This window comes from Alligator sinensis, unplaced genomic scaffold (assembly GCF_000455745.1).
Source record: "Alligator sinensis unplaced genomic scaffold, ASM45574v1 scaffold656_1, whole genome shotgun sequence".
Lineage (NCBI taxonomy): Eukaryota > Metazoa > Chordata > Crocodylia > Alligatoridae > Alligator > Alligator sinensis.
The window spans coordinates 829,331-855,741 of NW_005842333.1; the positions used below are offsets into that span (position 1 = coordinate 829,331).

At 44.0% G+C, this 26,411-nt stretch overlaps 1 protein-coding gene across 3 annotated transcripts in view; it reads left to right on the plus strand.

Moving 5' to 3' along the window:
- Window positions 1-11: 11 nt before the first annotated feature.
- The window catches only part of IMMT (inner membrane mitochondrial protein), a 30,753-nt gene continuing 4,353 nt past the window's right edge, over window positions 12-26,411 (plus strand). The window contains exons 1-11 of one of the 3 annotated variants that reach the window (XM_006028645.3): window positions 12-96; window positions 4,953-5,026; window positions 5,809-5,998; window positions 9,126-9,249; window positions 9,940-10,077; window positions 11,569-11,676; window positions 12,798-12,934; window positions 15,853-15,956; window positions 18,840-18,975; window positions 20,487-20,616; window positions 25,386-25,400. In XM_006028645.3, the coding sequence (XP_006028707.1) occupies window positions 52-96; window positions 4,953-5,026; window positions 5,809-5,998; window positions 9,126-9,249; window positions 9,940-10,077; window positions 11,569-11,676; window positions 12,798-12,934; window positions 15,853-15,956; window positions 18,840-18,975; window positions 20,487-20,616; window positions 25,386-25,400 (1,201 nt within the window). In that variant the 5' untranslated portion in view covers window positions 12-51. The remainder of the gene's footprint in view (window positions 97-4,952; window positions 5,027-5,808; window positions 5,999-9,125; window positions 9,250-9,939; window positions 10,078-11,568; window positions 11,677-12,797; window positions 12,935-15,852; window positions 15,957-18,839; window positions 18,976-20,486; window positions 20,617-25,385; window positions 25,401-26,411) is intronic. The other 2 variants (XM_006028646.3, XM_006028647.3) reach the window with 2 other exon arrangements.

Sequence of the window (26,411 nt, forward strand, 5' to 3'; positions counted from 1 at the left end):
GGGCCGCTTCCCACCCCCTTCCTTCCCCTGCCGCGCCCTGCGCCCGGCGAGATGCTGCGAGCGTGCCAGCGCGTGGGGGTCGCGGTAGCCGCGCAGGTGAGGCAAGGCAGGGCCGGGCCGGGCCGGTCGCTGGGAGGTGGCCGCCCTTCCGCCCCCCGGCGGCCCATGGAATGAATCGAGCTTGTGGATGTGAGGAGGCACCGGGGGCGGGATGCGGCGGCGCGTTCTCCAATCGCTGCTCGGCTTTTTCTGACTGGCAGGGGGTCGGCAGGCGTTGATTGGCTGCTGGGCTCGTGCGTGACGCGGGCAGCGAGGCGAACTAGCCCGGGCGCATGGGAGGACTGAAGTGACTACAGGCCCTAGCATGCAACGCGCGCGCGCTTTTGCACCCACGCTGCATGCTGGGGCTTGTAGTCCCGGTGGTGGGGGGGCTCTGAGATCAGGATCTGGGAGCAGGAGGCGGCATAAGCACTGCGGGGGTGGGGAGAGTCCGACCCCACAAGAGCCGAGGGACACTAAAAATACCAGAGCGGCTGGACTCCTTCGTGGCTCTGGAAGGACATGACCTTGCCTGCTTGTGACTTCCTGCCACTTCCGTTCTCCTGCTTCTGCTCCCAGCGCTGCAGACGGACCAGTCACGACCTTGGAGCTGTGAAAATGCCCCGTGTCTCGGCGTGCACCGACGTCTGTCTCTTTATGTCATAACCTCTGCTGGCCCCAGGGCGCTCGTCTCTTGGGAAACACCAAAGTGTCCTATAAATAGCAGAGCTCCTAATGTGTGAGAGCTGCTTCTGTTTGAGGCTGTGAGTTTTTTAAAGCATAGCCTCATGTCATGTCACTAGCGCTGCCATCTCCATTCCTGTACAGGTACTCCTACTGAACGTCATCCCGGTTAACGGCGTTTCATTATTACGTCGCTAATCTGTTACAGAACATACGCATTGAAAGTCGTGCCGTGTTCGGTTGTAACGTTGTTTGGCTGCTGCCTGCTAGTAGGTAACTACTGTGACATGATTGGATTCGCTTAACATCATTTCACTTAAAGTCGCATTTTTCAAGAATGTATCTACGACGTTAAGCGAGGAGTAGCTGTGACTTAATTCTCCAGGAGCCTGACTCCTGCTGCCAATGGCAGGGTGGGGACAGGACAGGGACCTGGCTGTCTTGACTGTCACAGAGAAATGTTGTTCCAAAAATTGGCCAACTGAAAATAATTTCTGGAGCTTTGAGCTTGTCTCGCACTGGGAGATTTTAGGAGCTTGGTGCTTTTTCTTTTTAAAGCTGTCTTTTAAACTTGTCCGGGGATCTTAAGCCTGTGTAGATTAGACAAGTGTTTGATTTGAATGTCATGCATCTTTCATTATAGAAGCATGTAAACTGAACTGTCCTGGGGTTTTGCTGCATTCTTCTGTGTACATTAGGGTTTTCCAACCACAGAGCTCAGCAACGAGCAAAACAACCACTATCGGGGCACGATGGCTTCATAGTTCATGTGGAACCGCTTCGGAGCTGGCCAGCTGTTTTACTGCAGCAGCTCTTTGTTGCTGTATAAGGCTGCAGAGTTCTCCATGCCAAGTCATCTGACAGCCTTTAAGGGGCCAGGCTTGTAAGCTGTGGAAAGTTTGAGCTGTGAGGTGGGGAATATAGAATGACTCTGAGGCTGCTGGATGTGTTTCAGGAGTCTTACACACGCACACACACACACGCCCTTCCTTTCTGGTCCTGAGGTTTTTGGGTGAATTTTTACCAACTTTGGAAAGTCAGGGTTGAACTGTAGAGCTCAAAAATGGGGCTGTATTCTGGAATGTGGGTGTGTAAATCATCTCAGGGTTGCATGTGGCCTTCCCATTTATTTTGTTACTTTATAAATGAGTAGATCTTAGAGATGAAGTTTGAAAGGAGATGGCCTCCACCTCCTTGACTTCAGAGGGGTGGGGGCTACTGCAGATGCCAGAAGCGCATGGCATATTTGTAGCACTTTCCTGAGTGTTTCCTGAGTCACTCTCCTTCCTGGAATATAAATATTAGATAAGGTCTGGAGATGCTTTGGGCTCTAGACATTGTACTGTGCAAATAAAGACAATTGCTGCCTCACAGAGATAATTGAGAAATAAACAGCTTTTTGTGGGGGGGGGTTGTTTGTTTTTTGCTTTTGGCACGCTTGCCACAAATTAAGCCCTGTATTTTCCCCAAGAACTACACTAGACTCCACCTCCTTCCCGATTTGCTGCTCTGCTCTCTGCTCCTACCTCTGATCTGTGTGCCAACACACAGAGGCTCCCCATGGCATTTATGGTACACAGGTTGGTCACCTCTGCCCTAGAGAATGATGCAGATTGATGGAGCTGTGCTGTCAGTTCAATTCTGTATCAAAAGTCATTTTTGGTATCTTGGCTCCTGTAAGCAGAAATGAAACATTTGTTGTTCTTGACTCACGAAATGACAACAAACAACCAGGAAGAGGCTTTTTGAAGTCTGTGGAGAGACTATCGTGTCAATTTAGATTTCCTGTCATTTTACAGTAGTGAAATAGTGGGACGAGAGATTAACTAGTGACTTTATGAATTATTAATGTAGACTCGATGTAGTAACTGTTGGTCAACTGGACAAAAGAGCACAAAGCATTTTGTGAAACAATGCTACTGTTACCTGTCCTAGCAAAGGTGTGTTGTTCAAAAGCAGATGAGGGGCAGTCTCTGCTTACCAAAACACTTCAGCATTGTTTTAGTAGGGAAGGTTTGCCTGGCTTCCATCTTTTCTTCATCTCTGCTGCATCTTTTAAGAGCAGTCAGTAAAGTCTTGTCCAAGTTAAGACTATGTCAGGTTGTCCGACCAGTGGGAGCACTGATGGTGGCTGGTTGCAATAATTTCTACCATGCAGTTGTCTGGGTCAGCTCTGAGCTGTAACTACTGCTAATATAGTGGTGGAAGAATTGCCGAAAGAACCCAATTCAAGGTATTAGCAGATCTAAAGCTGTGTAAAAAGAGAGAAACTAGCTTTTCTGCCTGTGTGCAAGATTCTGGAACACTGTTTATCATGAAAATGTACAAACAGGTGTATTTCATTACTATATCTCCTTTGTATCTGGATCTGACTCACTGGGATGTTGAAGCAGGCACATTGTTATCTGTACCTGGTGAGTATGTCTAAATTCCAGCTGCGTGCTGCAGGCCAAAGTTGTGATTGTTATGTGTAGACCAACAGTTCTCAGCCAAGGTGTCACAGCATCCTGGGGTCCATTGAGATCCTTTCAAAGGTGTCACACAATGTTAGCGCTGTTAGATGTGCAAACGTGGTTCACAGGATAAACACAGATTTTTAAATAGGAATCCACAGTGTTAAAAACCTTTTGACCTTTGGTGGTCTTCCTGAGGAATTGCTCTATTCTTATTTCTGTTGTCAAAAAAAAGTGAGTGAACACGAAGGACTGGGGTTTTCTGAATCACGTGGCATCTTTGTAAAAGCAGGGGTGGGCAAAATGCAGCTTGTGTGGCCCCTAAAAAATTTAGAAAATTAATATTTATTTGCCCCTGGCTACCTGTCATGTGGCCCTCAATGGCTTGCCAAAACTCAGTAAGCGGCCCTCTGTCTGAAATAATTGCCCGCCTCTGGTATAAAGTGATAAATGGAAAAGCCTCTTGAAGTAGTAACTGCTAAAAGAAATAATGACAAGTATTGTGTTTACAAAGGATCAACACCTGATGGGTTTCCTTTCTGATGACTTTAACCATTCATCATGCTTCCTGACTGCCTCATCATACACCATAAACTTCACTTATGTCTGCAGCTAAGTTATTCTTTATAAAGAAGCTTTGCCCAAGTAAGCAACTGCACTTCTTGTCACTGGGCACATAGATTTCTGTTGCTAATTAAAAGGAGTTGGATGCAGTTTTGGAAAGAATAAGAAATCAGTGCATTGTGTTCCTGATTCATGTCCTAACCTGTCTGAAGAATTATGGGACTAATATCATAATAGAGTAAGGATATCTTAAACCATGAATTTATTTCAAAGTATAAATCATCAAAATAGGAATTATTTTTCTTGGTTACATTTCCTAGGATGCAAAGCTTGCCTCATGTTTAAACTCAATGGGGAGAGAAAATGTTTTCCTTTGACCTGCATGCTTCACACAAGTCCTGTACTTTTCCATTAGATATTAATTTCTTTGTCTTTTGTTAGAACTGCTAAGAGGGAGAGGGTTTTTTTTCTGATGACTTGGTTGGGCTGGTTTAACTGATCTTTCCCGTTAGCGTTTTCATATTCAAATGAAATGTATTGGAAATGAGGACTTGACATAATACCATTGCAAGCTTTATTACCTAGCTTATTAAAATTTGAATCTAAAACTCTAATTGTTCATAAAGGGACTGACTTTCAGTATAGCTCTTCTAAGAAGATGGTAGCTTTGGCCCACAATCTAGTGTTACTGAACATTTATAGAAATGTTTTTGTCTTTAAAAGCAAATGAAAATCACTTCAAGATTTAGACATTCCTTGTCACTGTTTGCATCTTAAGTTATTGCTGAGTTATGTTGATGCATCAGAATCCTGAAGTGAAATAAGCTAGTCTAGTTGTACCATCCAAAGTGAAGGGCAAAATATAGTCAGGCAGCAAAAATGGAGGAGGAGATTCTCTTCCCCGCCCCACCCCAAATCATTTTGGTTTTTAATAGTTTATACTATTGGTAATATAAATCAAAGTTTTTACTTGTAGTTTTTTTGTTGTTGTTAATTTGAAAGTGATTGTAACGTCATTAGAGTAGACTCTTTTTATTAGGGGAAACTAAATCTTGTTTTGATGTTACTTGTTTTTTTCCACACCTCTTACTGATGCATTTTATATGTTCCCCAGAACATATATTTTAATGAGATTTGAATTGGGTTGAAAGTAGAACATTAAAGACTTTAAAAAAAAATTGCATGCAATATTTGATTCTCGCCTTTCTTTAGAATTGCCGGTGTGGTAGATCTTCATTCCGTCCATCACAGCTGTGCCGTGGATATGCAACATCCGGAGAATCGGGGTATGTAGTGTTTCATAGGCAGTATTGACACTTCTATTTTGTCTAATTCGGGAAGAGTAAGTTAGTTTGCAATTTTCCCGTAGCATGGGACTTAAAATTAGAAATAGTAAAAGTTCATATGCTTTGATCCACCAGGTTTCAGGCAAAGCCACATCACAGTGGTCAGTGGCTGGATGGGAGTTGACCAAGAAGAGTGAGGTGGTTAATCATCAGTTTTCTGGCTTTGGCTACTCCTGAACTGGTGCCCCAGTATGGACTCTGGTGCTGGAGGAGCAATCATTCAGATGAGATTTAAAACAGATCTTAAACTTCTCTGGCAACTTGATCCCAATTCTGGGTGAAGAACTCTCTTGAAAAGTTGACTCTTAAGAGTTTGTTAGCTGGCTGCTCGTGGCTGTAAATAGTCTGGAAAGTTGCAGCCCCAGATATCTTTCTTAGCTTTATGGCATTGCTTTTTATAAACTACAGACATCAATTTGCTTAAGAACACTTGCTTCTGTTGTGCCTCCTCTTTCTAAAGCAGATTTTAGGAAATTCAGAGTAACAATATTGTGACTGTTTGACTGAATTTCAACTTAGCAACGTCGATTTAGATTTGCTTAGAGGGGCTAGAATTGTTGTGAACATTGAATACCTATAGGCCTTATTTTTTTCAAAAGGGCTAGTTTTCAGAGCTAAACTAACTGTTTAAAATCTATTCAGTTTTAATCTCAGAAGTGATTTGCCATATGCTTGGCTTGACTTTTACCTAAAGAACTCTCAATCTTATTTCTTTTCTCCAGTGTTTCTGCAGGCAAAATCATTGGGGCAAGTGTTTTGGTTGTGGGTGGAGGAGTTGGTGGTACTGTGCTGTATGCTAATTATGATCCACGTTTCCGGGAGAACGTAGAGAAGACCATTCCATACTCTGATAAACTCTTTGAGGTGGCACTTGGTCCTGCCCCATATAGTATACCAACGCCAAAGAAACCGGTAAGTTTGGGGAGTTTTCTTTTTTGCTGAACGCTTTTACAAAACCATTTGCTGTGTTTTGCAGACTCCAAATGACACTTAGTTCAGTATATGTTAGACCCTGGACATATGAAAGCAGAGTACTTTAGAAAAAAATCATTGTATGTTCCTGTTTATCTTTGAAAAAAGGAAGGTACTTTATGGAGCTGAAATTAAATAAGTATATAATAAAAGCTGCACCAAAGTAATTGGTAAGTCACTAGAAGAGAATATGAAATAGGAAAATGTTTGTTCCTTATCTTATAATTACATAGAGTTTTGCACTACTCCTTAGATGTTAACTTGATTCAACAGTCTCAAGTGAATTTTGGTATATGGGTTCTAAAAGCCTGTTTTTATTTGACATGTAAGATGTCATGTGGCTGTATTTTTGTGTCTGATCGTAAATGATCTACAGGGGGTAGAGGGGGTAGTAAAAGATGGCATACTGATGACATTTCCATTTCTATTCCTGAACATGTAATATAGTTAACCTTGGAAGTATAGTTGAGAAATATGCTAGACCAGCCTGACTTAGTGTGAGGAGAACTGAACATTTTAGAAATCATTAAACATAGGAGGGAGAGAGAACAACAAATTGTGTGTCATATTCTGGGGTCCTTGTTTTCTCTGTTAAAAACCCAAAATTCTCTAATAAAACCCCCAAATCCATGTTTTTCTGCAATTAAAATGAAGCACTGCTATATATTTAGGTATCAGTTGAATGTAATATTTTATTAATATATTTACAGTTTTAAAGCAATTTGGAATCCTACCAGTACCGTAATCATTATAATAAAATTAATTCTAAATACCTATATATTTTGGCATTTGATTATTGTTTTTTATCATGGAAAATCAGAGCTCCCCTGTCCCATTCACTTGCTGGGACACAGCTCCAACTGTGGCTGTCATCTGGGTTTTGGGGAAATATATTATTAACTGTAGTGTCAGACTGACAGAAGTGACAAAAACCTGTCTGTCACTTGTCTAATTACGCATTATAAGCTAAATAGTCTCATTAACCTACCTTTCAGCCACTAGGAAGTTGGGCAGCCTTGGAGTCTCATGCCTGGCAGGGGGCCACATTGCTGTGGGCATCAGGCCCCCTGCAATGCTCCCCCCCCCCGCTGCACAGAGGATGTGTAGGCTCTGCGCTTGCTTGCTGCATGACTGCCCTGACTTACCTAATAAAGGCTCTGATAAGTCCTCCTATTCATTCCTGAATGGGGAATGGGTGGAGGAACCTTGTAGCCACCTGGCCTTTAGAGCAGATGAGCTCAGTACTAACTTCCAGCTCCTTTTAAAGAGAAATCAGTGCAGCTGTTCATAGGCCAGAACTCATAGCCAAAGCAGTTATAGCCTGTGGTCAGTGATGAAATAACCATTGATACCTGACTTCTAGATCTATTACCTGTTATCATGAAGTCATCTACCTGTAAAATGATTGTATTCCTCTCCTGAAACTTAGAGATTTTCATGTTTCTTCATCCCCGTGATCTTGATAGCCTACTCAGAAAAAAAGGCTCTGAGGGATAATTAGCAAGATTCTTAATATCAAGTGATAGTTCTTGAGCAAGGACCTAGTGTTACCCTTGGTGCTCTGTATTTTGACGGGCAAGATTTAACATTTTCCATCAGAACAGGCTTGGTTTCTCCGTTTTTTAGTGCTGATTGTGATATTGGCAGAACTCTAACTTGGAGGTAGTAGCCAGAAGATCCCTTAGAACTTCTCTTGGCTATCAGTGAGTGTCAGCGGCCTAAACTCAGAGCCCCTTGGTTGTCTTCTACTCCTCCTCTGCCAAAATGGATGTCCTCCCATCAAGGCAGTTTGCCATGAAGTAGAATATTGAAGTAAACTGAAGATTTCTCTCGGGGTGCGGGGGGGACACACAATTTTATTTCTGAGTGGAAATTGTCTGGCTTAACCATGAAGAAAGACTTCATCTAGCTGTAGCTTGGCAGAGTGACTGCTAAGGGAGGACATTGACTAGAAGTGCATAAAGACTGTAAGTGGCAATAGGGAGAAGAAATGTTTTGTTTTTGAGGCTGTGTTGTTAAAGTTAACCTTTTCTTTTCAGTTTTATCTTGTTAAGCTGAATGTCTCAAGTTGTTAGGGGAGGTTTAGCAAACTATGAATTACTCTGTGTGGAAATCCACATTACCTAATGCTGTGTGAGAGCCACTGGACTTTTATTACTGTATTTAGTGTCTGCAAACTGTCTACATTGGGGGTGTCAAACTCACCTGGGTTGGATCTGGACTTCAGGGTTTCTTGCTGGCTGGATGTGTGAGCGGGGGTTAAGACAGTGGTCACTTGTCCCGCTGCTCCATCTTCTCCCACACCAAGGATATGCGTATGCCCCTGCTTGCCTTGCCCCCCACCCTTAGGAGCATTCTAGGCCCTGTGAAATGGCTCAATGGGCTGGATCTTTGACCCCCATTATATACATTAGTTCTCTTCATTCTGCTAAGCTCCTTAGAGTACATCCAATGTTTGGTGAGGCAGATTGTTCAAATTTCTACGTATTGATATCATCGGATGAAGTAGGCTGTTGCCTATACTTCTCTGAATGAGTCAGCCTCGAAGATTAGGGTCTGCCCTGACCTCCCTTCTGTCTAAATTTACTATGTAAAATGATTTACCATGGAAAATGAGGTCATTGTACAGTCAAGGCTATAACCAGAAAATTTAAACACATTTTGTTCTTAATTCTAGTAACATTTTGGATTACTTAGAAAATCTGATCTGCCATTCTCTGGTGTAACTTTAGTCAAGTAGTAACAATGCGCTTGCCCCTATACATCATTGCTTTTTCTTTTCTTTTCTTTTTTTAATATTGCCTTGAAGAGTGGCCACTGCCACCACTCCCCTCCTGCCAAATTTCCAAGGCCTGCCAGTTTCTACACTTGTATGTGTACACTCTCCCTTTTTGGGCATAAGAGTGAGTGAGGTATGCCACCAATTGTAATCCAGAAAAAGTGTGCCCCAGGTATCAAAAGTTTGGGAAACACTGTTTTAGAGTATAAGTCTTTATATACTGTCAGAGTCTACGATAATTTAAATTACTTTTTTTGAAGAAATCCTATCTGTTTGTTCATTTTCGAGATACAGCCTGGTGCACTAAAAATCTCCTCTGTAACAGAGGTAATGAAAGAATCAAATCTGCCCAGTACCAAATCTCAGAAAAGTAAAACGGAAGCTCCTGCAACTTCAGGGGAACAAAAAGAAGGTAACTGAATAAGTGTATATTAAGATGGCCTTTAATCTGAAGGGAAGAACAAGATAATTTTTTTTTATATATTTCACACTGCCTTATTAGGTGGTGAAGCTGTTCATAACTGTTCAGACTGGTGTTTTGTATATTGTTTAGATTATATTTGTTATAAGAGATTTAACTATTCTAGTGTTGGGGAAATTTGCCCATAGCTGTTATGTCCTCTTTATATGATTACTTTTTAACAAGCTAATGCAAATCCAGAAATTCTAGGTAAATCTAGGAATTGAACAGCCAGGCACTTCAATTGGCTGGACTGTGTGGCTTGTACCAGGGTTCAGTAAGGAGTTTGATTTTGGATTCTTGTTTCTTACTTCTTCTAGAGTTTAGCAGGTGCAAGGGGCTTAGTGTGGACAAATTGCCAAGTTCCTTTAAACTTGGGTCAAGCAAAATTGGTTTATTAAGAGATGTTCTCTCTACTGTCCCTCCCCTTAACTGAAATTGGGTGGGATTAGGGTCTGGTTGTCTTCTACCATTTACGATCCTCACCTTGTGGGAGGACATGGATTATTTACGCCTGATATGGAAGGTTCTCTCTGCATAAAAAGTAGTACTGTACATGGAGTTATCTACATGATAAAAAGCATGTAAATGCAGATATGTAGGATACTATTTGTATTTAACCATTTCTGTTTGTATATACAGCAAGCTCAGAAGTAGCTCAGATCATTTCTGCAGCAGGTGAAGCTGTGTCAATCCCCGCGCCAGGTATGCAGGATGAAGAGCGTGGAAAAGATCATGTGCATGAACACCATGAAGGAAAACACAAACCTGCTGCACCAGGTGCTTAAATGATTTAGATATGTTTTTCAGATCTAGGGACTTGATCCCGTCTGCCTCCTTCATACTGCACCTCGCCAACCTCAGTGGGTGTTCTGCATGCTAAAGGACTGCGAGATTGAGTCCAGTGACATGTGTAAGCTCAAGTCCTTTGATAAAAGATTTCTGGGCAAAATCTGAACTGTGCACAGGCCGCTCAGTCTCTGATCGGTGTCTTCCTAGTCAGAATTGCGCTTGGCTGACTGTTCAAGGCCTCAGTGAATAGGCATTACTTAGGATATTATAAAAGGCACAATTGCACCTGTACATTGGTAGTACTTTCAGTATTTTGTTAGTTTTATACAACAACAGATAATGCCCAGAGTAAATGAATATGCACCACCTACTATCAGAGTTAGTGCGAGCATTAATAGACAACCTGGCCTTGTGCTTGGCAGAGGAGGACTGGGAGCCAAGAGATTTGGGCTCTCCTCTCAGCTCTTGTGTAGACTTCAGGATTTCAGAAAACTGCTTTAGGTCATAACATTTGAATGTTCACTTTGAATGTTTGCGTTGGGATAAGCAGCCTTTTAGGCTGTATCCAGAGGAGCATAGACATGCAGTATGTGATGTCGCAGACCTGTCTGCAGCACCACACACTGCAGGCATTCCCCTACACTGCTACCTTGCAGTGTGGGGGTTTATTTTGACCCTGGGAGATCCTGGGGTCAAAGAACCCACACTGGAAAAAAGTAGAGTAGTACATGTGGCAGCAGCACATGCTGCCCAAAACCAGAACTTGTCCAGCTGGAACCATGCTCTGGCTGCCATTCAGGTTTCCTGCTGCAGCTGCAGCCTCAGGAGGCTCCCAAGACCCCAGGTAAGGCTGCTGGGGCCAGCACAGTTGCTTCCTCGTGTCAGAGGAGTGCATGCTGGCCATTCCCTGGGGGCAAGTAGCAGTGGCACAAGGTGTGCTGCTGCTACTTGTCCCTGAGGAAACGAATGGTCTGTACTCACCTGGAAGTGCCCTTAGAGTGGGAAAGCAGAATACTGCTCCGTTTCACTGTAGCTTCTTCTCTGTGCTCAGCCAGGCTAAGTGCTCAGCCTGAAGTTCTCTATTGTGCTAACAGAGCACACACACAAATGTTCTTATCTATCATATCAGAGTTCATGTTTAGCTTGCTAAGAGTTTCTTAGCACTCATTCCTGCCCTGCTTTGTTTTAGCACTGTAATCGGACCATTCCTATGTTATGGTTTGTTTTGTTTTTTTCCTGTTGTAGTGTGATGTCTATACATTTATCCAGGACTTTAAGAAGAGTTAGGGTCAACCACAGTAACTCTTGTGGGGAGGGGTGAAGGCTGCAAGTTTGCTGGATGGTTGCAGAGTTGTTTTTTGTAAAGTGCAGCTCCCAGTGTTAGTCTCAAAAGGAAATAGCAAAATTACTTACCATGGAGTAGCCATTCTGATTCTTCATTAAATCTTTTTTGTTTTCCCTTTACTTGCTTCTGGATAGGTGAAGAGTGTGCATGTGAAGACTCCCATGCTCTAAAAGAACGACCACCAGAGGAGGTTGCAGCCCGGCTTGCACAACAAGATAAAGTGGAACAAGAGAAGATTTCAGGTATGTAGATAGCATTTGTTATATAACGTCTTATACTACAGCTCAATTCCCATCCATAAAATACATTATAGGCAAATGAACACAAAGATTAATTTGTCTGCTCTGGCTTGTGGTCTGTTTTGGTAGAATTGGTAGTATCCTACCCATGGTGGTTTGAGAGAAACTTGAGTCACAGTGAGCTTTGAGAACCATGGTAGGATACTGGGAATGACCAGCATATCTGGGGCTAGAAAACTTACTTATTTGCAGAATGCCCTTTTATAACTGGTCTTACTCCTGCTTGTAGCTCCTTGAAAGTAGTTAGGGTTGTTGATCAAAAGCAGGTCATGTGTGGGTTACAACTGAAGACCCAGCCAGTTCAGCCTGTTCCCATAGCTGCAGGAGGGTTTTACCAGAGCTTCTGCTCAAAACAGCAAGGATAAAGGAGAGTAAAAAGGATTTATTTCAGCTTTTTGGATTGTAACATTGCCAGCCTCCTGATTTTTTGTGTATTACAGCAAGATTGGTTGACGCCTGGGGCCAGCACAGTTGCTGGCCTTTGCCCTGGGTGGGATAGGGGAGGCTATGTGCCATGTGGCAGAGCATGCGTGACATGGGCATTCCCTGGTGACAAGTAGCAGCAGCATACCTTGTCAGTTTTGGGGACTCATCTTAATCAGCTGTATGTCAAGCTGATAGCCAAACTTTAAGTAACAGAACTCTGGTAATTGCTTCGTTATCTTTTTTATAACTTTTTGCTTCTCCTGATGTCAAAAGTATAAGACTGAAGTAGAAAAGTTGAGACATTACATTGAAAAAAATAATTGACTGCAGTTTCTGCCCCATCACCTGTTCTCAAAGAAGAAAAATAGCTCAAACTAGGTGCTTTTAGATGGAAGAACTTTTATTTTTCTCTTGCTTTTTAAGGACTATTTTAATAACCAGAGACAGAAGAGACTATTAGAGCAAATAAATCCCCCTCCAAGAATAGGATATAGTAGGAGAGTAACAGCAAGGGCAATAAAAGAAATGTGTTAAATATTACTTGTATATGTATACTTGTATATGTATATGTATAAATGCTTTTTGTTATTACTCTCAGTGGAAACGGCTAAAATATATCATTTAATTCATCTTTCTAGCTCTTGCAGCCACTTTGGAAGGAGCGCTGAGCAGGACCGCACGTATAACCCTTCAGGCAATTACAGCACAGGAAGCTGCAGTGCAGGCTGTTAATGCTCATGCTCAGATCCTGAAAGAGGCCATGGATAATTCGGAGGTAATATGCACAAATGCTGACAGGCCATCAGTCTCATTTAAGAATCCAGTATCTATCTAGTCCACTATTAAAGATCATATTGGATAAGAATTTATTTTCCTTGGGCTAGTGTGTAATTGCAGAACTATAGAAAATTAGGGCGGGAACAGATCAAATCTGTGTCCCTGCTTGAGGCAGGATCATCGCTGTCTAATACCTCTCAGAAGATTTTTACTGGTCTTTATTTTATCTTGTTACTGAGGATTTCTGCTTGTGTAATATTTGATGACTTTTTTTTAAAATGAAGTCACAGTATTACTTTTGCTTCTCAGTTTCACTGCCTGTAAACTAGAGACTATATTTACCTACCTATAAGTTCTTCAGAGTTAACATTTAATATATGTAAAAAGATTTTTGAAAAGGATAATGCTAAAATATTATAGTGCACACAGCAACAGCATATCTCCACTGTAGATATCCAAGTGAAATGCACTAGGTAACATTTCATCCAGGGGGTACATACACCTGTAGTGTTCCTTGGCTGAAAGGTTTCAAACAATGCAGCCACCTCAAGCACCAGACTGGAGGGGGTGGGGGGTGGTACTAGAGCAGACTGCTGTGACCTGTGTCTCTGCTCTTCACTTCCCCTTCTTCCTCCCTTCACAGGCAATGGAGGTGGGGGTTGGGAGGAGAGACAAGAGCTGAGCAGAGACATAAAGTTTGTGGTGGGGGCTCTGTGCCAGCAGGCCTCTGATACTCCATCTCCAATCCTCTCTACTTGTTCTCTTCCCCCTCTCAGCTGAGCAGAAAGAAAGAGGAGGCTAGAGTGCCCAGCTCCAGCAGGGGTCTGGCAAGGGGATTGTGGGGTGGGGAGAGGTATAGAATCATAGATAATCAGGGTTGGAAAGGACCTTGGGTCATGTAATCCAATTCCCTACTCAAAGCAGGATCATCTCCAACTAGGTCATCCCAGCCAGGGCTATTATTGAGCTGGGCCTTCAAAACCTCCGAGGATGGAGAGTCCACCACATTTCTAGATAACTTGTTCCAGTGCTTCACCACCCTCCTAGTGAGAGTTTTTTCCTGACAGCCAACCTAAACCTCCCTTACTGCAGCTTGAGAGCATTGCACCTTGTTCTGTCACCACTGAGAACAGTCCAGCTTCATCCTCTTCAGATAGTTAAAGGCTGCTATCGAATCCCTCCTCAGTCTTCTCTTCTGCATAATAAATAAGCCCAGTTCCCTCATCCTCTCCTTGTAAGTCATGTGCCCCAGCCACCAAACCACTTTCGTTGCTCTCTGCTGGACTTTCTCCAACTTGTCCTCATCCTTTCTGTAGTGGGGGGCTTAAAACTGAACATAGTACTCCAGATGTGGCCTTAGCAGTGCAGAATACAGCAGAATAATTACTTCCCTCAATCCACTGGCAACACTCATATTAATGCAACCCAGCATGCTGTTAACCTTCTTGGCAACGAGGGTACGCTGCTGACTCATATCTAGCTTATTGTCCACGAACCCCCAGGACCTTTATGTAGCGCTGCCAGTCAGTCCCCAGGCTGTAGGAGTGCATGGGATTCTTCTGTCCTAAGTGTAGGACTTTGCATTTGTTCTTGTTGAACCTCATAAGATTTCGTTTTGCCCAATCCTTCAATTTGTCGAGGTCACTCTGAATCCTAGCCCCACCCTCCGTTGTACCCACTACACCCCCCCAGGTTGGTGTCATCCATGAACTTGCTGAGGGTGCACTCCATCCCATCTGCCAGGTCATTGATTGGGTCCTAGCTTTGGGTCCCAGCAAGAACTGTGGGGCTCCCAGTGGAGACCCAGCAGTGCTCCAGGACCCATAGTGGTACCTGGCACCTGGACATCAGGCAGGATATCCACTTGTTTTCCTCTTGCGTGCATGACACTGTCTAAATGCAGAGGTGACAAAAAGCTACTGCCCTAAAATAACAGCTCATTTCACAAGGTGACGTTTTGGAGTGATACAGCCACTTTTAGAACATTTCAAAGGGCTTGTTCTTGTGGACAGCTGGGCGTTTCAAGGGTGTCTGAACTGTTTTAATGGCTGTGGCTACCCACACCTTGTTAATAACAAGCTTTTACTACTACTGAAGCATTCCCAGTGGATTTATGCATCCCTGGTTACAGAAGTGCATTTGCTGGCATCCAAGAACTCTAGAATCATAGCATTGGAATAGATCTCGGGGTTCATTTAGTCTAGCATCTAGCAAGATGCAGGATTTACTGTTCCTGAACCACCTGACAGAAGTCTGTCTGTTCAGCTGCTTCCTGAAAACTTTTTGCCACTCCATTCAGAGCATCTGACAAAGCCAGCTGTTACTTATGAAAGTTTATTATGCTTCTCTGAATCGGTGAATCTCTAATGTACCACCCTGCCCTGCCTGAAAACCTCCAGTCAAGGAGATTCCATATATTTCCCTAGGCAGCTCATTCCATTGTACTATTTTTCCCTCTGTTTTAATTAGGAATTTTTACCTGAATCTTGCCATAAATCAATTTTGCTGTGATTCAGACCCACTGACTATAGGACAGATTCAAACTGTAGATATTGTAGCTTTTATTAATCACTTTTTTAAAACATTTGTTTGCTGCATTTTTAAAATTAAACGCAAGCAGTGTTTGAAAGTAAACACCAACTAGTTTTACTGTCTGAAGTTCCAGATGAAAATGCCACGTGTTATTTTCACTGTTTAGACAGAAACAAATAGGAAAGTAAACGGTATAAAACCTGAAAAAGCCCAATTTATTTAAAATGAAGGTAATTACTTTCAAATGACCTGATGTGACATATGTCCTTTGTACATTTGAGTAATTTAGTTTTTAAGTGTGTAGCTGTCTCAGATTTTCCTTTTTGCTGATGATTGTTAGGTACAACAATTTGTCAAGTGTGAAAATTTTTGTGCTTCATATAGGTTCCAGCAGAGAAGAAATCCTCACAGTGGCGAACTTTGGAAGAAGCGCTGAAAGATCGCAGGAAGGCTGTAGATGAAGCTGCAAATGCCCTTCTGAAAGCCAAGTAAAATGTCCTTGCAATTTCATAAGTTAGCTTGTCTCATGGCAAGAAGCAACACAAAGGAGTCTGTGTGCGCACATTAAACTGGCTTCATTTTAAGTGGATTATGCCAGTGTCTGAGCTGATATACTTTATCTTTAATGTTCATTAATTAGTAACATAATTAGCATGTGTGCGCTTCTCAAGTGTTGCAACTGTGTCTTGTGGTAGGTCAATGTTAATGCCTAAAGTAATGACGTTTCCCTCTTTCATTCTAATAAACCAACAAATGTATCAGCTCATTTGTGCTAAGGTAACATGGCAGGACCAAATCATGTCCAGGCTCTTTAACTATTTTTGGACTCCTTTATATAACTTTTTCTGTCATACTCATTTAGATAATCTCGGGTAATTCTGTAACTGCCCTCTGTATGTGTGCAAGGCTCAGTAATACCATTAGGATCTGGTTATAATGGCTAATAAAAGCCTTCTGGTGTATGTTCTGCCAAACCCAGTTACCTAAAACTGGGCTTGCTAATTACATAGGCATTTATAGAGTTATAGAGGCTGCTTTTAGGATCACTTACTCGCAGACTGAGATTCCCTGGCCCACACTGCATTTCTGGTGAAATAAATGTGTTCATTGTGCCATAAATAGCAATGTGTCACATGTTCATTAAATTTATGGCACCATAAAATGGCATACCAGCCACAAAGATATTCCTCAAAAAATGTGCAACACTTTGTGGCTGGTTTATGACTCCATAAATTGAGTATGTGGCATGTCCCATCATCCCAGTGCAGCTGATTAGTTGGTTGTCAACATTAGGACCTAGATAGTCCTGTGGGCTGTGAGGGGAGCCTGCTTTGGCGGAGCACCGAGGAAGCAACATCTCCCGGTGGAGCTGCTGCTTCGGTAACACCAGGAAGTAAAGGCAAGAGCTGATGGGGAAGGTTAGGAGGCTCTTGGTCCTGGGCAAGACCTAAAACTGCACCCTGCTGGGGGTGGGTGGCCTGGTGGGGCTGTTTGTAGTGGCGGAACAGCCCCCGAAATGCCAGGCCAGTTACCACCCTGGTGAAAGGCAAGTAGGGGCGCCTAAACCCCAGCCCCCACCTTCGGGTGAGTAATTTAATATCGGAGGTAGTTCTGGGGCCAGGCACGGCTGCAGCCACCTGAGCCTGCGTGGGGTGCAAGACCCTGTAGAGTGAGAGTAGTGGGCCAGGCGCACTGGTGAGTGCCACGTGAGCCTGTGGGGTGTGTGTTGACCCTAGGCCCCAGCATAAGGGGGACAGAGTATGGGCCTCAGTGGAGGCGGAGGTGTAAAGCGGGGTGCAGTGGGGCGCCTGACAACTGCACCGGCGTAACAGCTGAGAGATCTGGATAGCCTAGCAAGGGCATGGAGCCTAGTGGAGAGGCAAGGAGCCCAGAGGGTAGGAGTCCTGACTGCATGTGCATAGGGCAAGGAGCCCAGTGAGAGTGAGGGGGCTCAGAGCCCAAGAAGAGGGGCGAGTTATGAGGCTCTGTGAGGAAAGGGCATGAAGTGGGCCCTGGTGAGCAAGGGGGTTCAAAGGTAGGCCCTGCTAACATGGGGGCCAGGTTTGGTCCAGGTAAGCCGTCGGGCACCTGAGGCCACAAGTGGGCTAGAGGCCGACTGGGTGAGGGGCAGCTGAGGAAGTGCCACGGGGAAACAACGGGGGGCGAGTCAGGAGCCCCTAATTTAGAGCAGCTGGGTGAGTGACCTGGTGAGGGGCTAGCGGCATAGTCAATTCAGTGTTCTGCTAATTGCCCAGCGCTCACTCGGATGAGGGTCGCGGGAGAGGCGCATGAGGCCACGCGTTTGCTGGCTGGAGAGTGCAGGGAAACAAGCCTGAGGACCCTTCAGGCGAGGGCAGGGTGAGTATGGCCCCGAGGAAAAGGAGGGTTGGTATGAGAGGGGCCGTATGAGAGAGACCGTGTGAGAGGCGGTGGTGTGGGAGAGGCGTCAGTGAGAGGAAGGCGATATGAGTGTGGCCTGCAACAGGGCAGAAAGTAAGAGGCCTAACACTGAGATGAGTTGAGCCTGGCTTCAGGCTGGAGCAGAGCTCAGCTGTTGGGAACATCTGCATGGCTTGGGATGCAGTATAGGGGTGGTTGGAGCTGCATGCAGAGGCCCAGGAGAACAGGGCATTCAAAGAGCAGCCTCCCGCCTAATTAACGCCTCAGTTATGTTTCATCAAGGCATGGCAGGGGAGACAGGTGGGCGGCATACCCAGAGGTAGATGAGGAGACTAGCACTGTGGCTAGTCAGGAGTTCCCATTTTGCCGCGCTAAGGATCAATAGGGTCTACTCTGGCGGTGCAGCTGGGAAGCAGGTGCCCCCTCGGTTGGGACTTGCGTGATTGGGGTTTGAGGAATGTTGTGCCCTGTTCCCGTATAATAAACATTTAGCCTTTGTTTCTGAGTATTTTAGGCAGGATCTTCTAGAATAGTGATTCCAGTAAGAGAAAGAGGCCTGGTGTCAGGTTGGGATGGGAACGATGCTACAGTGTAAATAGCTTGAACAGATGGCTCCTGGAAAAGCTAAGAAAAATCAATACTGAAAGCCCTGAGGGAGAGGGAGGACTCTGGAAAAGCTTTTAGCAAAACAGCAACCAAACTCAGTCATCCTCATGCCCGCCCACCCACTCAGGCAAATATCTGCAATGCTGTTTTCTAATAAATGCAACTTTTGTTTCAAACCTCATAGAAATACTAAATCCATAAACATCTAGGCTTTGCGGTTACAGCTCTCCTTTAGCCGGAAAGGTATTCAGCAGAGTTAAGAGATGTGGGGAAATCATTTGGTTCATCTAGTTCAGTTTCCCTGCCAGTTCAGCTGAGAAGTGAACCTATGAACTTGCTAATTGACAGCTTCTGCTTCTTTGTAGAGAAGAATTAGAGAAAATAAAGGTTGTGATTGATGATGCCAAAAAGTCTCGGATTTCTGGCACCAAATCTTACGTTCTTGCTGCGGAAGAGAATCTTCATCACATGATAGTGGACCTGGACAATGCAATCAAAAAGGTAGTGTTTCCCAAGGCGGCAGTCGTGAGTTGCCACTTGCCAGCATATACTCAGATTTCTGCAGCAGCTTTTATATTTTTAGGGCTGTTAGCTGTAACTTTGTATTTTTGGGCTGATGTGCTATAATGGGTGAACAGACTGTTCCCAATGAGTTCTTCAGAAGACTGACTCATCCCTGAAAGGTTGGCCTAGTTACTTGATCACTGTATGCTTTTATTTCATGGTAGTTGGGCAACATGTAGCTGATGTTGATTCAGTAACAAACAGATAAAGTGTAACAAGGCAAGGGAGCAGTGTTAGTTTTAGTTTCATGCATTCAGGCACAAAGATGCTCTTGAGTTGGCCTCTCTCCTCTGGCCAGGAAAAAATCCTAAATAAGATTAGATAATTACAAAGGATTTTTTTGTGTTTAATTTAAAATAAACGTTCTTGGGAAAATCAAGTTTTTTAAAAGGAGATGGTTGAGAAGAGCATAATCACCATGACCGTGAGGTTAGAACACAGGACTAGGAGCTGGAATTGAACCTCCATTGTGATATACTTCTTGCAGACATTTTAAAAAAAACAAAAAAACCCAACCAAAAACGTGCTTTACTTAAACTCGGTGCTCTCCCGCGCTGAGACCAGCATATGCTCAGGAGAGGCAGGTGTGTTAGTTGGACCTGACTTGCCTGATGTCTGTATGGATCGGGTGTTTTAATAAAGTTTTTTTGGCACTTTTGTCTGATAGCTGATTTGAATAAGCTATAGCTTTAGCTTTAGCTATAAGCTTTAGCTAAAAGGCCAAAAAGCCTTGCTGAAGTTCCCGATCTATACAGATGCTGTGAAGCCGGGTCAAAGTAATGCATTGCTTCTTCCAGTGAAGCATGTGTTTTTTGAGGGGGAGGTATTTTTCTAATTTTTTTTTTTTTTAACATCTGCAAACAGCCATAATGACTTAGTTTATAGGCTTGCTAATAACCTTCCTTTGCGTCCTAATCTGTAACATGAGGATAAAACTCACCTGCCTTGCCAAGGGGTCAGCACTTGTTATGGTTTTTAAGATTTTTCATTAAAATGCATCTTGTCTGCTTATTGACAGAGGGGAGTCAGGACAGATCTAAAACTCTACAGCCAACATGCCACAGGCATGAGATTGTGTCCTGACTGGTTGAATTATACATCAGAGATGTAGTAGGGCTTTACAACTGTTGGGTACCCTAGAATTTAGGATCTGGTCTTCTGATCCTGCCTGTGGCACCAGCTGACCATCTGACTAGAATCCATGTGCAGTGTAGATAGAGGGAGGAGGAAGGTTTGCAGTAATAGCTACAGCCGTGAATTACTCTGAGAGTACTTTGGATGAAATGGTATTAAAGTCACTTGGTAAATTTCATTTTGATATATTGGTGATGGAACAGACACTGCTGCTAATGAGTGAAGTGGGTGCCTGTGCTATATATGTATGACATTTGGATATTTGCCTTGAAAGGTAAACTAACTCTTCCTTTTTTCCTCCTCCTCCTTTCCAGGTTCAGGGAGCTCAATCTGAGGCTAAGATAGTAGCTCAGTACCATGAGCTTGTAGCTACAGCTCGGGATGAATTTCAGCGAGAACTTGATAGCATCACTCCAGATGTAGAGTCTGGCTGGAAGGGGCTAAGTAAGTCTTGGACTCTGATGTTACCTTTAATGTTTGATACACAAAATACTTCGTTTTTCCCACATCGCTGCATCTGTGCCCACTGACTGAGTTGTTTCAATTTTTGTCTGATAGTTTTGACTGGTTATCAACTGCTTAAAATATTTTAAAGTAAATTTTCTGTAAACCAGCTGGTACAGGAGACCCTCAGTTTGGATGGGTAATTGAGAGAGCAAGTCTACTGTCATTGATGAAAATGCAAGATACAGGCTTTGTACAGACATTCAGTTTTTCCCAGGAGGAGTTGTTGCTCTTCCAGAAGAAAACACGAGTATACATATGTTGAGGCTTTTTCTCCCAGAGTAAAAATAGCCACTTCAGGAGAAAAATAACTTGGGTACAACCAGAGGTGCAGTGATATATTAGTTGCCTATCAGTTTGGCACAAATAAAAGGGAAATTTACATTATCAGCTGTTGGCTTTTTTAGGCCGTTGTAGCCAATAATGTTTTCTGATACTTATGCCTTCTGGCCAAGGCCCCTGGACACCTGGGTTCCCTCCTGTGAGCTGGGGTGAACCTGGGTACACCCCCATCCCCCCCACCAGCAGGCCAGGCTGGGTTGGAGCAGAGCAGCTGCTGCAATTTCCTGGGTGCTGGTGTGGCATGGACTGCAGGCTGGGGCTGGGGCAGGTGCTGTAAAAGGCACCAAATACTGCAAACGTGACTGGGGCGGCCAGAGCTGATATGCCTGGCCTGGCCCAGTGTGACTCAGCCTGCAGTGCCTGGGGGGTCTGTGCCTCCGGGACTAGGGGCAGAGCATGGCAGGTTCTGGGGCAGCCTCTCCTCCCTCTACTGTCAGAGTTGCTCAGTCTCTGGTCCCTCCCCAGAGCGCAGCAGCATACGGAAATGCAGCCAAGCCTCCCTGGGCGCACAGTAGTAGCAGAGTCCCATGTGTTCCATGCCTGGCTGCACCAGCCACCAGTGAGGGCAGAGGGGGATAAAGGATGGGGCAGGGGGGCAAGTGCCTGCTGTGGGTCTGATTCTGGCTCTGACCTAGGCTTGGGGCTGGAGTGGGAGCTGCAACAGCCACCTGCCTCTCTTCCCGCCAAAGCTGAGGAAGGGTTCTCCTCCCCACCTCTCCTCTCCCCCCTACACAGTGCACATGGTGGGGGGCTAGTCTTACATCCGAGGCACTGGGGTATGTGCTGCCTCATGGGGGATGAGGCCCCTCACAGCTGCACCTCTCTGCAAGCCACATTCTGCCCACCTTGCCCCAGCACCAGCACTCAATCCCCTCTCGTGGTCAGGCAGCAAAAGTAAGGATGAGGGCTCTGAAGGAGAAGGGGGAAGGCAGTGTCTCCCTTTTCCCCAGGTCATGCACATGCTGCTGCTTCACGGAGCTCAGGGGAGACTCCATCCCCCGCACCTGGCAGTGGCTGTCAGAAGCTGCCTCCTCCCCTCTCTCTCCCCCCGCAACCACTCACCGCCCTGGGCAGCCATGGTTTTGCCTTGAGCAGGAGGAGAACAAGGAGCCTGGCTCAGAAACCACCCAGCCCTGGGCAGCCAGGTAGGCTTAGGCAGCTGCCTCCCAGGCTGGGGTTGAAGGCCAGGAGCCGAAGGGCTCTGCACAGCCAGTTGCAGGCACTGCCAGGCTAGCCCTGCCTACTGCAACTGGCATGGGCAGTTTTACATGTGCTCCAGGAGTTCAGGGTGGGGGGGCGCTTTAAATAGAATGGCTTCGGGAGCTGCTATAATAAAAGTGCCACTGTGTCTCCTGTATCAGTGTCCCTACACTTAGAAATGTTTCTAAATATACTAAATACCATTTATCCGATGTGTATTGGTGATATGGCTGGTTAATAATTGGCTATCAGTATCAGCCAGGAAAATCGTAATCGGTGCACCCCTAACGTCCAGGAGAGTTACATGGTGACAACACAGGCTGACCATGGGCTGTCTGGGTTAGCCAGTCAGGGCAGTCCTATGCACTACTGTCATCTGTTGCCAGGCTGACTAAGGGAGCCTAGAGAGCATGCCTGTATATGTGCACAAACCGCCCCTCCCCTTGCAAAGTGTCAGCACTGCAAGCTCTCCACTCTTCAGAGTCTCAGCATTCAAATGTCTGCACTTGTGGCTCTGGGTAAGTTTATCTGCCATGAAAGATATCAGATTTACCCAAAGAACCATGTCTGCCTATGTCCTTAGACCAACACAGCTATAACCTACACCCCTGGAAGAAACATGGGAGAATTTTTCCAGATTATTTGAATGGGTGTACGATGCCACAGCAAGTTTTTTTTTTTTTTTGGTAAGGTTTCTTTTTTACTCCCAATCAAGTACCACCAGTGAGATTTCACTGGCTAAGGCACTTATCTGTCTGCAGGGGAGTCACTTAGGTGTCCAGGTGTCCTAGGAGGAGTGATGCAGAGTTCAGACTATGCAGTGAGGTGAGATGCTCTGACCCACTTCACTATGGGAGTCCTTTCAGTATAACACAAGCACCTATTACAGATGGGGCAGTTGGAGGAACTTGGCTTTTTGCTGGTTTCATTAAAATTTGAATTTGATTTAAGAATTTGAATTGTGAAATAGTTATGAAAAATAAAGATTATCTGTAGATCAGTGAAGAACTCTGCACTGGCTTCCTTGAATGTTTTAAGAGACTGTTAGTGCAGTTGCAGTGTAGTAGCTAGATTAGGTCCACTCTCACTGAAATGAAGGCTATTCATTTATTTTTATGGATGAAGGTCTTGCGAACTACTGAACAGCCGCTCTTTTTTCACTAGTCATCAGTGATAAGATTGTTCAGCAACAGAAACGGAGCACTAGGATGTTTCTCCTTTTTGGAAGTAGGGTTTAAGTAAATATAGCTTTGCCTTCTTTTCGGGGATGCCCCAAATTAGCAGTTGAGTATGGGCTTATGTTCTGGCTTTGACTAGGGCCAGAATAATATGCATGTTTAAATGCTCTTGAAATCAGGACCTTGCTCCAGGTGAATGGTTTGGTGTTGATCTGACAGTGTGAGTCCAGAACTCTGACATTTTGCTTCCTGGACATAGTGGCGACCATTACTTATGGGGGTTTTTTGTGCTGAGGATATAACTTTTAATGGATCTTCCAGATAGCAAAGACATGTATATGATTCTTCTTAATGGTGTTGGTTTACACAGCAGTTAAGAGATGCTGCTGTAATTCCAAGATGACTCCATTTGTTTTCTACTGTCCTGAGAATGCATATTTCTCTGTAGAGGACTCTGGCTATGTTTGCTTGCAGTGAGATGAAACAGCTGTGGTGTAAACAGTTTTTTACTCCAGATATTTACCTAGAGAGATGGGTAGGAATTAGAGAAAATGGGTGCACGTGTGTTCTTTTTTCTAAGCCTAGTTTGTATACGGTTTGCTGCTTTGCTGCTCCAGTGCAAAACTGTCTACTGTTAATATTTCAGCTCTTCTTGGTCTGTCTGTGAAATCTGAATTTCTTACTGTTTGAGGGAATCTGTGAGGTGCTTGGGCTTTTCATACCTTGAGGTTGGCCCCTTCCCCAGCTTAGAAATATGCCCAAGATTAGAAATAGTTTGCTACAAAAGTCATCTGAGTTGCAAGTTATTGAAATTTGGAATTTAATTTTAATTTACCCTATTGCTATACCCTAATTATAATAGTTTTATAACTTGCTAAGCTGTAGTGTAGTACTACAGAATTTAAGGTTTTATTTTTGACAATATAAAAATGCACTTTTCGGATTTACAGTGCAACTATTTCATGTTTGTATGCAAGACCATTACCAATCATTTGCCTAACAGAGTTACTGAATTAGACCACAGTAGGTTGTTGTATTTTCTCTGATGACAGTTTTGTGCTGAAGTGCATAACATAGCCATAAAGACTCACTTCAGGCACCAGAATAATTTGACAGGTTTTTGTAGATGGTAAACTAAGTATTCTCCAAATTCTCTAAAACTGCATTTGTCTTTCTGTCTGGTAAATGCTAAAAGTTTGTTCTTGTTAAATGAATATTGACAGATATGAGCAGCTTATTTAAAGTGTAAAAAGGCTTTGTTTAAACAGAGGAGGCTATTGCAACCCACTGCTGTGAACTGTAGCAGGTTCATCTTAAGTTGCTTGGGTTTGAATCTTAAAATCATTTCCTACAGTTCATGCTTGACCCCAATCCAGCAGTGGACATTACACTTTGGTTGGGCTCCCTATGTCCTCAGTTTCACCTGCAAGCTATCCATTTCAGGGTCAAGTTCGAGAAGGGTCACATACACTCTGCCATTGTTCTTGGGCATAAATCTTCCCCATAGTCATCTGCTTTAACTATTCAAACTTTGAGAGCATGTTCTTAACTGCAGCTAACTTGATTAATTAATATCAGTAAACTTGGTTCCAAGTTCCATTTTGAAGTGTTTGTTAGTAACTGCCGTGGCCTTTTCCTTTGGAGTAACTGAAACTGCCGGAGTAACTGCAAAGAACAATATCCTTGCTGTATTTCCTAATTCAGATTTTCCCCTTTGATTAAAATGCAGAGGTTTGTCTGCACTGCTCCTTTGCTGTGACCATTAAACTTCTACAATCTGCATTTGTGGCTTTCTAAATGGGCTTTGTTTCGGGCTGCATTTTAGTATTACATGAAAGGAGGAAGTGCTAAACAGCATAATACTGACTTATATTCTGAAGCCAGAAGTGGTATGTTTCCACTGACACTCCTGTGCGCTTTTTGTGACTAATGGATTTGCTGCAGTGAATGTGCATTAATTTTTTCAAAACTCTCCTCTTTCTGTTGCAGAGATAACTGATATAGGTGAGTTACTAGAACTTTTTTCTCCTGCATGTTGTCTTCATTCTGTTTTTCTGCGTTGGTGTTGTGTATTGCTTTACTCAGCATCACCTGAGTGCTAACTTGCTGCATACTTAAAATGGATTAGCACTGAGGCTTGCCCTGGGACTCTCTTTTATTTAATTTCTCCACTCATCTGTTAATATCACAGAGACTCCAAGTAGCTTTGCTGCTCAGGTAGAGTGGCTTTAGTTGTTCCTCTGTAAATAAGAAGAGATTATGGAGCTTAGAAGGTTTTTAGTTAATGTAAGCCTGTCCACAATACCTTTCAACTCTTCTGAGACTAGAGTTGGAGCTCAAGACTGTGAAGCAGGATCTCCCATGCTCTAATCCCCACTCTGGCATTGACTCTGACTTTGGTTATGCCACAGATTTCCATGTGCCTCCTGTTTGGGGTGCCTCAGCCTTGGAGGCCCAACTTGTGGCACTGGTAGTCTGCTGAGTGTCCAGAGCCTGCTGGTGCTATTGGAACCCAGCACCTCCTGAAAATCATGCTGTTGGTCTCAAGTAGGGCCTCCAGAATGAGTGGACTCTCTGAAAATGCCGGTTTTATTCCCTGTACTCCAGGTTTTTTGCCCGAGATAAAAAATATTTAAAATTTTTAAAAAGTGAAGACAAAGTGACACCACATTCCCCTGACAGCAGTATGAGGAGGGACAAATAAACTGTCACTGGAATAATCTTCCGTCCTGCCCCAGGCCCTGCATTGGGGTAGGGGGTGTTAGCTGCCTTAATGGAGACTAGAAACTCCATAACGCAATCTCCGAGTAGAGCCAGAGCCTTAACTGCATCAGTCTCTCCCTCCTTCAGTGCTGACTCAGCATCATGCCAGGGAGGTCAGCCTGTTGGGCTATTTTGGAGCAGAGATAAGAAAGGTTCCTCAAGCCCATCCATTTCAGACTGATGTGGATTCAGCTCAAGCCCCTCCCTTCAACTATGGGAGAATTGCCTGAAACCAGCAATTCTGCTCCTTGC